The sequence below is a fragment of the Lepidochelys olivacea genome, assembly GCF_965140295.1.
Source record: "Lepidochelys olivacea isolate rLepOli2 genome assembly, chromosome: 2".
NCBI classification, from domain to species: domain Eukaryota; kingdom Metazoa; phylum Chordata; order Testudines; family Cheloniidae; genus Lepidochelys; species Lepidochelys olivacea.
In genome coordinates this window covers 195,332,157-195,346,121 of record NC_140412.1, presented here as the reverse complement: position 1 = coordinate 195,346,121, position 13,965 = coordinate 195,332,157, and the positions used below count along the sequence as shown (strand labels likewise).

Sequence of the window (13,965 nt, the reverse complement as noted above, 5' to 3'; positions counted from 1 at the left end):
GTAGAGAGGGAACTGAGGGGAGGTTGGTCACAAAGCGCTATGTAACCCGCAGAGGCAGCAGGAGATGGGGACTGTGCATGTGCAACCCAACCAGGCACTGCTATTAAAAATCTCCAATTACAGACACAGGGGCGCAGATTCACCTAAAGGAGAGCACCCACAGAGACCAAAATCTCGAAGAAACTCACCCTGTGCAGTAACTGAGGAACTTTGTCTTTCTTAAGACTACTTGGCACACAGTCTAGGTGCTCTTTCTACAGACCCATTCTGTCTCCCAGATATCCAGATAGGGTAACAAGCCACATGGAACCCTCATATTTTTTTCCCAGCAGGATCAACCAACACCTGCTAATGTTGTAAGTAGTTTCCGGCAGATGAAAGTTTTAGGGATTTTTTTTAAAATGGGGTAATGAATGCAGTACTTGAGTTTCTTCTCTCTGTTAGTACATGTTTATGAACAGGAATTTCTATAAAAACAAAAGGTATCTGCTCTAACTGTATTTTTATTTTCTGTTAAAGCATACAGTAATTTCTTACTTAAGTTATGAGGTATACACTGTCTTCTAGGCTAACTTCTGGCTTACCTGTTGTCATAATATCAAGCTTAACATTTGCTTTGCTCCAGTTATGTGCAGAAAATCTAGCTTTAGTCAATTAAAGAAAATTTTCGTTTGAATGAGTGAGGAGTCGTTACTGATATTTTGATTGTTTTTAAACAGTAGAGGAATATAATACTTGAGATGGAAGGTATTGGGTTAAAAAATAAACAAATAGTATGGCTCTTTTGTCTGTTGTGTAAAATATGACTATTATATGTCAAAATTATTACATGGTGTCATGTTGTAAGAAAATGAATGTATGTAATCCTTTCTTTCACAATCAACCATTGTTATCTATTGATGTAACCTGACAGCATGTCAGGAAAAGCTTGTCAGTACAAGAATTATTTTACTGCTTCTGGTAAGGAACATCATATCAGAAAAGGAAAAGAGAAGAAAAACATTGATTTAGTTCTTGTCATATTTGCTTTAACTAATAGTTAAAACCGTGGGACTTGGTATCCTTAGGGCGTGAGTCAATATAAACAATTTCTGGGCTTTTGCATGTGGCTGTGTAAAACTCCATTCTGTACAGAATCAAATGTTAACTAACTGCCTTCAGTTTTGCTGGAAGAGGAGCTGTTAAAAGAAAAACTAAAAAGATTAAAACTCTTATCTTGTTGGTCAGTTAAAATTAATAGAAAATTCCAAAAGCCAGCAAAGATTTTCTCTAAGGGGGGAAAAAAGTTGTATATCTTTAGATTTACCATGATGTCAGCTAGTTGGACTCGAAAACTTCATCTTTCCCAATTCTTGAATGTGCTTTTAAATAGCTTTGAATGTGTTTTGTACATAATTGCTTATATCATCATAGTTTTAAAACAAAACAAAAAATCTTGTGTCATTTTAGAGGGATTTGTGCGGACAGTTAGAGTTAATATGTAATTTACCATACATACTGAACTTGGTAGTTGTCTGAGTCTTTTACATTCCAGTTATTTGGCAATTGCACAAAGTAACTAAGCGGAAGGTTTGGGTTTTTTTTTTTTTTTTTTTTTTTGGGTAACATGTAAAAACCCTTACCCACACCCACATACCATGTAGGGAAGAAGAAACTTTGAGTTTCGACTTCTGGTTTTTCTATGAGTTCTTCTGTTGTAATAGTTTCTTCAGCCTCCTAGCTTCTGCATACTTAGCATACTTTGAATAGGAAGTCAATCCCTTTACCTTTCTACTGCCCAGTAGAATTCCTTACAATGTTTTAATATGCTAAAACAACCCAATTCTGTTAGGCTTCACTGAACCTGATGTATCCTCTCTGGGCCACAGATTACAAGTGAAAGTGCTGTAAAAACTATTGTAGGGATCAAGAGAATTGTTGGTGTCTCTTTTGATGGACAAACATACTTTATTTACCTAATCTTCCTCTTTTTAGGCCTAGTACAGCTAAAAAAATCTCTTATTTTACTAATCTTTTATATTGATCACTAAATCATGGTCTCAAATAATAGTGAATTTTCTGCTTTAGGAAAGCCCTTCAGAAGTTTTATTGCTCCTCTGATGGCTGGCTGTGGACATGTGTGGTGCTAAAAGTGTTACAGATTGGGAGGGAAAACAATGTAGCTATAGGTGAATGAATAAAGGGGAGAAACTATGACAAGTAGAAACACAGTTACTGGACAAAGCACTAGAAGATATACTGTAGAGAATAATCCTGTGTTGTCTTTTCTCTCTCTAATTCTGACTTGTAGTGTTAAAATACTATTTCTACTGTCTCTATTCACTGCGGTATTGTAGAAAGTTTCAGGCCTGTGTTTCAAAGGATTCCTAGATTAATCTGAGTTTAAGGCCAGAAGGGACCATTTTTATCGTATAGTCTGATCTCCTGCATAACACAAGTCATAGAAAAACATCAGACCTTGATTTTAAAATCTCCAGTGTTTGGATAATCTACCACAAGCCTAGGTAAATTGTGTCAGTGGTTAGTTACCTTCTCTGTTTAAAAACTTGCATCTAATTTCTAGCCTGAATTTGTCTGTTTTCAGCTTCCAGCGATTGAATCTTGTTATATTTTGTCTTCTAGATTGAAGGGAACAGAAATGTGATAAAGAGGGCTCTAGGTAGACTGTGATCAAGTCACCCTGTAACTTTCTCTTTTTGTTAAGCTAAATAGTTTGAGCTGAAGTATCTGGCACTGACCACTGTTGGAAGACAGGATATTGGTCTAGATGGACTATTGGTCTGACCCAGTATGGCCATTCTTATGTTTTTATGAGCTCTTTAAGTCTGTTAAGGCTTATTCTCCAATCCTTAAATCTTTCTCATGGCTCTTCTCTGCCCCTCTCTAGTTTATCTGTCTTTCTTGAAGCGTGACCACCAGATCTGGACACAGTACTGTAGTAGCAGTTGCACAAGGGCTAAATATAGAGGTATTATAATCTCTTTACTTCTGCTCAGTACTCCCCTTTCATATGATCAAGGGTTCCATTAGCCCTTCTGGCCACTGCATTGCACTAGGAGCTCAAGTTCAGCTGATTTATCCACTGTGACCCTCAAGTCTCTGTTAGGGTTAGTCTACGTTGGAAAATTAGGTTGATTTAACTGCCTTGGTTAAGAGTATGAAAAATCTACACGCCTGAGTGGTGGTGTTAAATCGACCTAAGTCTCTGTGTAGACGAAGCCTAAACTTGTTCCATCGACATAGCTACCGCCTGTTGAGGAGGTAGATTACGAGAGTACCGCACCTGTCAGCGTAGGTAGTGTCTACACTGAAGAGACACAGTAGCGCAGCTGTACCGCTGTAGCATTTAAATGTGGAAAACCTTAGAATCACTGCTTTCCAGAATAGAGTTCCCCCATCCTGCAAGTAGGCCTTGCATTCTGTGTTCCTAGATGTGACCTTGCATTTGGCCATATTGAAATGTGACTAGAGTATAGATAGGCAATGTTGTGTTTAATTTGGTATTTTATATTTATTTCAGTTTGCAGATTTTCTCCATATTATTCTGGAAATTCCATTGTTTGCTATTTGATTTGGGTATCAATTCATATCTTTAAAGAGTTGCACTGTATGTCATTGTAGTTCTCCCCTTTAATGAGTTTTGAATGACTGGATTTATCCTGGTTAGCCTTTTTACATGGATTAAACTAATTCTAGTAGCTAGTTGAGGCTCAATAACCTGAGTCTATGCGGGCTGACGTATCTTATTGTCAAGTCCTGCATAACAGGTTGTTTGACATAATCTGGCAGTTTAAAAAATCATCTTTTTTTCCAATGCAAACGAAACTTTAGGGAACAGAGAAGCAGACTAATGCTGGGACTCTCCAGTGCTTAAAGACAGCCTGTGGAGTTTTCTCAGAATCCTCATCCGGGGGGAAAAACTAGTTTGTCTTTTCCCTTGTGATGCAATTTTTCCACTCTGATTAACTGTCAGATCTCTTGACTGTTTGGTTTAACAGGTTTTGACAATGAATCCGAGTGTAAGAGGAACAATACTGCAAGCAAGAAAATTTGATATAAATGTCTTGCTCTTCTCTAGTTGCCTGTTGCTGTGCAGTGTCTTTCCTAAAATACTAATGAATATAGGGGGTTTCCAGATCGACAGCATTTTCACTGGAGGGTAACTTGTGATGGCGAATGAGTGTCCGTTTTTGTTTCTTTTTTTTTTTATTTTGGGTTTTTTTCATTGAATGTATAGAAAGATGTGGAAGGGAGAGAGCAAATTTTTTGCTTGGGACAGATGTTGTAACAACCCTGTGTCAGTACAGGCTTGGCCTTTTTATACAGATTAGTTTTATCAGCTAAATACTTTTACCATTCTCCTTGTTAAAAGTAGTGCTCCCTTGAGACAGAAGAAAACACGCCAGTTAGGACTTTCTCTCATACTGAATTCTATTTTTTTTATTTATTGGAAACCTTTCAAGAATATTTTAGGGAGCTGAGGTGGAAGCCTTCTCCCTTTCTTGAAAGCTTTTGTGAGGCTTCAGATTTCATGTGACAAATAAGCATGATAAAGAGGAATAGAGGGTGGTGGGGAAAACAGTGGAGAAGTTTCTTACAGTGTTTGTGTATAATTAAAGAGCAGGCCTCCTGGGAAACAGGAATAAAGATATAACTTACTGCTGGACCAAAAGTAGGCTTGACAGTTGCCAGAAAATTGATGCTATAATAGCCCACCTACTGGCAGGAGAATCAAATGCACTCTTCTCTCAACTCCCAACATGAGACCTGTCTGAGGATCCATTTTTCCTCCCTGCAGAAGGATAGAATCTGTTCTTGCAGCAAGGAGTTCCAAGGCAAGGAAGGTGAAGGCTCATGCCCTGAAGACAAAGCAAGCCTACATTGAACTGTGTCTTATGAAGTGGAAAATATTCCAAAGTGCTGTGTTTAAGGGGTAGAGAAGGAAAAAAATTACAAGCTATAAAAGCTTGACCTAATGCTGACATCCTAATGTGGGACTATTGTTTGAACATGGGGAATGTGTGATTCAGATTTTATTACAAGAATTTCAGGAAATCTTGTGCTTTAGAAATGCATGAAACTGTACAAGTAACATCTAAAAGACTGTGTAGTTAAATATCTCTGGCACTTTTATCTCATAGACTCTTCCGATACAGCACTGCAATTTGTGTTTAAAATCAGAGTTATCAGTTTTAAAATAGTGGAATCAGTGTAGAAAACTTCAAACTGTTACTCTTAATACTTTAAGGTTTTATGGTCACATTCATACAGTACAAATACTATAAAGTATCAATATGATAGACCCAAGTGGCTGTTAATTTTTGAATAAAAGGCTTATTACAATAAATCTGTGATGCAAGGAGATTACCTATCAAGTTACATGATGCAGTATCACTTTATTGCTTCATAAAATGGGAACATATCAACTGAAGTTCAAGGCTAAAAGAATCCAGAACACAAGTAATAAAATCAAAGTATAATTTGTGTGGATTTTCTGAATATTATAAAGTGTTGATAAAGTGAGAATTTTGAATTTGATTTTACTGGACAAATTTTATTCCATCCAGTGAATACTTCTAGACAAAATATTTTGAGCCTAAATGTGCAGAGCATTTTAACAGGTTTCCTGTTGCAGGTTCATGGACTATCGTACAGTTGCTTTTGAGAAAACAGTATAACTTAGCTCTTAAAAGCTCACATTTTCTGGAGATTAAAATAGGACTTTTCTTAGACCGCTAAATGTTCATGTACTGTTGCTACATAGGAATCCTGAATTTACACACGGTTATTCCAGCCATTCAGCCTCTTCACAGATTTGAAGTTTGGCATGCAAATCACTGTTGACAGCCAACAGGCCCTCTTGGACTGTTTAAAACTATGAAAGCCAACCCCTTGCACGATGTTACAGATTACGTTTGTTGTAATATATGCCATATAGAAGTCAGGCCTGAAATAGTGTGATCTGAAAAAAGGATTCAGGCCTTCTTATATGTATATCAAATAATCAGCTATCCCAACATCTTAGCTCTTCTTTCTGCCCAAATCCGCTTAGAAGGACCCAGCATGTCTTTGAGAATTTTCTATATGTATTTATTAATACAAGAATTGGACAATAACATTTGGATTTGAAACTACAGAATTTTTCTTTTTCTTCTCCTCTTCCAGGTGTTCAATACTTGCCTGCAGTGCTTATGTTGCTCTGGCTTTGGGTGATAACCTTATGGCTTTGAATCATGCAGATAAACTTCTTCAGCAGCCAAAGCTGTCAGGATCTCTTAAGTAAGTCTGGATTGACCATTCTTTTGCCCCTGGTATCTGGAAGAATCTGAGTTGAAGTGCCAACATTTTTAACTTGTTGCCAGTGCTGTCTTTAAGTCTAAGAACGCAAATATTAGATCTGACTCTTTTCCCCTTGAAGTCTGTGGCAAAATAATCACTGACCAGCAGGAATGGGGCCTAACTTTTTATATATGAAATCTGTATAATTGGAATGGTCAGATTCTATAACTACTTTTGGTGCTTCTTGTTAATCTTGAAAAGGCAGTTTGGTCCAGTGACTAAAGTAGCAGACTAGATATTTTAGGCCTGGGTTCTGTTCCTGGCTCTGCCATTGACTGACTTTGTGAGACATAGATTCTGTGCTTCAGTGTCTCCATCTGCAAAATGAGGATAACAATGCTTACTATTTCTGTAAAGTTTATTTAGCCCTACCGGTAAAAAGTGCTATGGAAGTGCTAGTTACTTCTTTGTATATGTATTTAATGTTAAACTGCTGTGAATGGGCAGTAACTGCTCTCCACAAAGACAAATTTCAGAGTAGCAGCCGTGTTAGTCTGTATTCGCAAAAAGAAAAGGAGTACTTGTGGCACCTTAGAGACGAACCAATTTATTTGAGCATAAGCTTTCGTGAGCTTCATCCAATGAAGTGAGCTGTATCTCATGAAAGCTTATGCTCAAATAAATTGGTTCATCTCTAAGGTGCCACAAGTACTCCTTTTCTTTTTGCTCTCCACAAAGACTGCTACTTTGAGTATTCAGTGTGTAAATTAGCTTCAAAGGGGCTTTTAACTTCCAGAAGATAAGCAAGATACTTTGAAAGAAATCCAGCTACGTTTACAGAAGAGATTGCACGTGTGTAATATTCCTGTTGGACTCAGTCATGTTGATTGTCATACAATTCTGAAGGCTTTTTGTTTAAAAAAAAAAACAAACAAACAAGTGAGCTTGAACCCTTATCCTTCACTCCCTGGCTATAAGTGGTATTTCATGGTGGGGTTCACAAATCTGTTGCCATACATACATATGAGGAAGTGAGTTAATCCATTCATGTTTGTAGTACTTTGCCGGCAATATACATGCTAAACCCACCCATGTCAAGAAATTAACTGATCTTAATTTTGTTTTTGTTACATGCCTAATGTTACTTCATTGTAGCTTTTGTGCAATCCTTTTATGACCCAAATATTCTTAAATTTGAAAGTCCGCCACAAACTGCTTTGTGATGGTATGCCCCAAATGGAGAAATAACTGATCAGAGTCATATTTGGGAGCAAAAGACAGCCATTTACATTCTTTGCCTTGCAGAATTAGCTGTTCTCTGTGTTAATTATGCGTGTTTTCTTCATGTTACTGAATGGGGTAAATTACATGGAGGGAGCTGACTGTCTGTTGCGGTGACTCTGTCTTTTTAGATTATATGCTTCAGATTAAAACGCTTCAGTTTATGGATAGTTGTTTATATAATAATTGCTTTGCCTTTTAATACAAATTGTCAATAAATTCCTTGTGCGTGCTAATCATTAACTCAAAACAAAGCAATTTTGCTGTAATTTGAGATGGATTCTATATTGTGATGTCTTATACATATGTATATCATTTTTTTTCAACTTTTGTTTTAAATTTAATATTTGCTTGTAAATTTGTATATTGTGGTAATATCTAATATGCAATCTTAATTAGAACATTTTAATTTAATTTTAAAAAATGCAGATTACCTGTGCTAAGCTAAAAATGGAGAACATCATAAACATCTCTGTGTTGTTAATTGTATCACAGTAGCTCCCAGGAGCTCCAGCTGGGAATGGTTTCAGAGTAGCAGCCGTGTTAGTCTGTATCCACAAAAAGAAAAGGAGGACCTGTGGCATCTTAAAGACCAACAAATTTATTTGAGCATAAGCTTTCGTGTGAGCTGTAGCTCACGAAAGCTTATGCTCAAATAAATTTTGTTAGTCTCTAAGGTGCCACAAGTCCTCCTTTTCTAGTTGGGAATGGGTGTCCCATTATGCTAGGTGCTGTACAGACACGTAGGACAGCGCAAGAATGTACAGCCTGTATTCCCTCACTGGGATATAAATTTATGCCTGCAATTTTGTTTGTTTTTAGTAACAGACTCTAGTAGCAGGTTGGTGTTTTTTCTTTTGGGTATGAAATCACTTAGCCTTAGTTTCTCCATCTGCCAAATGGGAATAGAGACAAATACCCAACCTCCCAAGGATGTTGTGAGAATTAAATGATGTTTTTTGTATAGCAATCTGAAAGTGTAAAGTGCTACATAAGTGCTATTTATTTATTATTATTAAATGACAACTGGATACTTTGGAGAGTAGCCGTGATCCCACAAACTTTTGTGCACGACTGATTTCCTGGGACTACTCACATGCACAAGTGTTTGTAGTATTGGAGTCTAAAATGGCAAAAAGTCAAATGACTCACTTATAAAAGTATCTCCATAATAATTTCAGTGCAGCAAACTGTCACTCAGGTAAAGAAATACATCCAGTTTCTCTTCTGAAACAGTAATATGGTAATGAAACTTGTCCAAGTGGAATTTGTATCTGAATGTTTGCTGTTGTAGGTTTCTTGGCCATTTGTATGCAGCAGAGGCTCTCATCTCTCTAGACAGAATATCTGATGCCATTACTCACTTGAACCCTGAGAACGTCACTGATGTTTCCCTGGGGATCTCTTCAAACGAACAGGATCAAGGTTAATGAGTCTACACTTGATTAGAACCGGTCGTGCTTTCAGCTGCCTTCCTTCTGTAACTTGCAACATATATAAGTTTGCAGCAGTTTTTGTGAGGTGGATGGTCTGTTCTTTAGTCCTTAGTTTTTGGTTTACCTTGTGTATATTTGTAATTTAGTTCAAAATAACTAATGTATTGCTCATCAGTTTGTCTAAACATTATTTATTGGAAGTTTGTTATTAAATATGTAATTACAGTTAATGCTTGGGCTTCTTACCTGCTAACACTTCACCCTTTTTCACCCTCCATGCTTGTTTTCAGAGTTTAATACCCTGTATATACACTGTGGGGATATGAGAGGGGAGATGGTTAAATCTATATCTTAAAACTTCCAACGCTTTTGGGGGGTGGGGTAGGGAATGTAACAAAACCAGCTACTTTTAGATCCCATCTATACAGTTCAGCCTTCAGAAGCAGTTCTGATTTGAATGGCACATTTGCAGTTTAAACTTTATTGCCCATCATTATACTGCAGATTTAAAAGATGTTTGTAGATAAGCAAAACCCTAACATGAAAATTGAAAGCTTTCTAAATGGTCCACGATTTCTAACAAGCTGATAGATTTTTCTGGTTTACCATAGTCAATCCATGAAGAGAAAGTCTAGCTTGAATCTGCTGTCATAAAACGATAGGGTTTTCTTTTAAAAGCCTTAAGAAGGCTCACAGGACATTCTGGCTTTTCTTGTCTCTACAGGGTCAGACAAAGGAGAAAATGAGGTGATGGAATCTTGTAAGTAATAGCTCCAGAATCCAGAAGTAATGCAGGCATTTGTCTTGCCACAGTGTGGAATGAAATCAAAAGTGTGAAATAATTTTGATTATTTTTTCTTTCAGCTGGCAAGCAGACACCCCAGTGTTATCCCAGTTCAGTCACTTCTGCACGAACAATGATGTTGTTTAACCTTGGCAGTGCTTACTGCTTGCGAAGTGAATATGATAAAGCTCGCAAGTGTCTCCACCAGGTGAAAAAACAAACCTCAAGACAGCTTTATGTACTGTTCCCTTATATAGGAGCCATCTTCGTCGTTATGCTGGAAATATTTATGTTCACACTTTAAAATGAAACTTCAAAATAACTTCAGGAAGGGAAATGTTTTTTAAAGAAAACATTATAACCTTTCTTCCCCCCTCATCTTTCTCCTTTATCCTTCAGAAACTTGCTCAGTTGAAACTTGCTATATGTTTTCAACCAGAAGATAAGCCTGAAAAATGTTTTCAGTAATAATATTTTAATTACATCTTTACATATTCACCTGATTTCAAAGACATTTGTCTGCTTAGGTGAATTTCTCTTGGGAGTTTTATCTAAATGAATATTGATACAATGGTCTAGAACTACTTTAAATGAGCTCTTCTGGAAATAAGAGCTGTTCTGGATTAGTTCTAATGAAGTTGTTCTCAATTATGTCAACCATCACGCCAACATCCCTTCTAGCTTCTTTGTTTTAAAAAACATTGGGGTGGCTAAAGGGAAGCCAAAGGCGTCAAACTCTCTGAAGCAGTGAATTAAGCCTGTAATTTTAGTCTTTGTCTTCATATTTGCCTTAAACTGTTGGTAGGTGGGCTTAAAATTAATCTGACACTTAATTGTTCCTAAAACCAGTGATAGTTATTGCCCTTAAAAGCAGAACTTTTGTGGTGTTTTGGTATTCCAAACACTGGACTGCTAAAACTTGATTTTAGTTTACTTTTAAGACTGTAAAGCTGCTCAACTGCCTTGGTGGGAAGTTAGGATGCTTTATAGCTGTTATCCATCATATCACAATCGAAACACAAACATCCCATTTCTGTTGCCTGAATACAAGAATTTCACTTGTGGAGTACTTACAAAAAATGTGCAAATACTTGTGCTGAAAGGTTAGGGGTTTCCTGAGGCTGAGGGAGTTGATTGTCCTTGGCGTTCAGTTTCCTCTAGTTTTTCTAGCTTTTACTCCCTCTTCCTTTCTTCCCTTGGTGTAGCAGCTCTCCGTTCTGTACAACTAAAAAGGGTTCTCTGCAGAATAACTTAGGCTGTCATAATTTAATCACTGTCCACAACAGGATACTACTCTGAAGTTGAAGCTATTCAAAGCTGTTCATTTCCTTCCTTTCAATAGAGCAGATCCATGTCACTGGGTACTACATGTAACTATCACCATGTGTGAAAGAGAGGGGACACAGAATGACTTCACTGTGCATATTTAAATGGATGGATAGGTGGTGTTCAACACTGAGTGAAACCAACTAGAAAAACAATGGGCAGGGACACCACTGGATTTTATATCTTGCAGAGAGAAATAGGGCAAATTAAATGGTGAAATAGCATTTTGGTACCAAGTTACGCAAATTACCGTTCAGTCTTTTAACTGTACTGCTTGGACCAGGGCTTTTTATACAGAATCATCTTGTCCCATATTTTTAGTGTTCACAAATATGGTCCCAGTCCTTTTCAGGAATGTTTGTATATGTGTTTGGGGCGGGCGGGGTATTAAACCAAATACACTTGTACAGGTTCAGTTAATATAATTTCAGTGTGCTCACTTCTTAGTGAAGTAATAGCTGTATTTTGGGCTGAACAAACTGTAAGGCTAAGGGGTTTATAGCAAATAAACTTGGAGGCCCCTGAGTCTACTAATTGGTGATTAGCGAGTTAATGGGAAGCATCTTCGTTGTACTGGAAATATTTAATTGTTCACACTTTAAAATGAAATTCAAAGTAACTTCAGGAAGGGAAATGATTTTTTTTAAAAAAATCATAGCCTCTCCTCCCCCATCATCGTTCTTTCATCCTTCATGTCTTCCTTCTTGCTAAGCTATGAGGAAAGGAAATAAGGCTTTTGTATGAATAGTTGCAATATATTTGTTTACATGTTTCAAAATTGACTAGGAGAAGGGCTGTTTTCTTCCAGTGTAAACAAGACTAACACAGATACGACAATGATGCTTGCTCAGCTGTAGAGGGAAGGAAGTTGAGGTTGAAGGATGAAGAGGAGGGAAATGAGTCAAATATTTAATAACATTTGCCCTTTCAGAGGCTTGACAACCCTTGCTGTTTTTCTTTGCATGTTAATCTCGAGAATTTTTCTGTTTTGACTGAAAGGAATGACGCTGTGCGTGAGCTTTCTGAGTATAGGAGCCAGTCAGAGCACAGAGATTAGAGTGACTGATCGGAGACCTGCATATTTACCACACGGTTTTGAGAAATAATTGTACTGTGATCATGAAATCCTTTTATGCTGCCTGTCAGCTGATCAGAGTATGGGGAATCAAATACTATATGATTTATTAAGAAATAAACATCTGTACAAATCATTGGCAGCCAATCTGAGCACAGGGAAGTAAGTAACTATATAGTATTCCTGCACTCTGATTGGCTGAGACAATGACATTTCACTGCATTCTCAAACTGCCGCAGGTTGGGAATAGAGAGAGAGAGAGATCCCTAGCTGGTGCACATCTGAATAGGTTCATTAGCTTTATAACGGAGGATCTGGTCATGTGACCGTAGGGAGATTTTTTGAATGAATTGCTCATCTGGGAAATCACCCCTCCAAGAAAAAAGAGACAAAACCTTCAGATTGGCTCAGGAATGACTCCTTTATATTTGTCATGTATGTATGTAAAAAGCAGATGGTGCCTCTGAGTAGAGGTGCGAAATATTCTTACAAGGCAGATCATCTGTCATCCTCTCTGCATACATGGACCTGATGGCAGGTATTGATATTTCAAAAATAGTACCTTAGTTTGTTTATTGCCCTGTCTTATAACTATCCTGTTAACTGGTATTTTCCTTCTTGTTGAATTATCTGTTGAGTTATTAACCTTTTTTCTCTTATTTTGGGGTAAGGCTGCTTCACTGATCCATCCCAAAGAAATTCCCCCGGAGGCCATTCTACTGGCTGTGTATCTTGAACTACAGAATGGTAAATAATTTTAGCATCTTTTCTAAACAATTTTAACCCCTTTTATGTTGATTGGAGCTTCCTGTGCTTCTCGTGCTGCTTGTGTTTAATTATGATTCTTGGCCTTACTGCAAACTTTACTGAGGAATCCCCCAACCTTTGAAGCTGAAGCAGTAGAATAAAGCCTTTAGTAGCATCCGAAATATATGGTCTATTTAGACTTTGAGTTCAGATGTGTTACAGCTCAGCAAGTTGTGCAATTAATTGTTCCCCACATTTCATGTCCAAAGCTTTTTTTTTGTGTGTGTGTGTGTGTGTGTACGTACGTTGGCTCCATTGGTTGCCACCTCTTTGTTTTTATGTTTTCTTTGTAACTGATAAATACTTGTTTTTACACAAGGACTCTTAGCCTAAATTACACAGCTGGCTGGCAGAGCCTGCTGTAGTTCAGACTTAAAAACAATGTCTAGCATAAACCTGTTCTTACCCACTCGAAAGCATTCATCTTCTGGGCTGAAATTTTCCATGCATTGTCTCTGTACAAAAGCAATTTGTCTTGGAAAGTTCGAGCAAAATCCTATCAGTTAGTGACAAAGAGTCCTGTGGCACCCTATAGACTAACAGACGTATTGGAGCATAAGCTTTCGTGGGTGAATACCCACTTCGTTGGATGCGTGTATTCACCCATGAAAGCTCATGCTCCAATACGTCTGTTAGTCTAAATGGTGCCACAGGACTCTTAATCTGAATCTGTAAAAGCGGCAAACGTGGCTACCCCACTGATACTTATCAGTTAGTGAGTTATGGGAGATTGAATGATGAGAGAGTTTATGCACTTTCTTGCACCTTTGTATAAAGCAGGGGTCGGCAACCTACGGTATGTGTGCCAAAGACTGCATGCGAGCCGATTTTTAATGGCACGCTGCTGCCTGCGGGGGCCCAGCCGCCGGCCCCGCTCAGCCCACTGCCAAACCCAGGCCAGCAGCAGGCTGAGTGGGGCCGGTGCCCAGGACCCCAGCAGGCAGCAGCGTGCCATTAAAACTCCTGCCCACCCCAGC

General features: G+C 37.9%; 1 protein-coding gene across 3 annotated transcripts in view; it reads left to right on the top strand.

Moving 5' to 3' along the window:
• The window catches only part of CNOT10 (CCR4-NOT transcription complex subunit 10), a 63,251-nt gene that overhangs the window by 38,174 nt on the left and 11,112 nt on the right, over positions 1-13,965 (top strand). For all 3 annotated transcript variants that reach the window (XM_084621209.1, XM_084621208.1, XM_084621207.1), the window contains exons 14-18: positions 6,166-6,279; positions 8,855-8,985; positions 9,721-9,756; positions 9,861-9,988; positions 12,853-12,928. In XM_084621209.1, the coding sequence (XP_084477335.1) occupies positions 6,166-6,279; positions 8,855-8,985; positions 9,721-9,756; positions 9,861-9,988; positions 12,853-12,928 (485 nt within the window). The remainder of the gene's footprint in view (positions 1-6,165; positions 6,280-8,854; positions 8,986-9,720; positions 9,757-9,860; positions 9,989-12,852; positions 12,929-13,965) is intronic.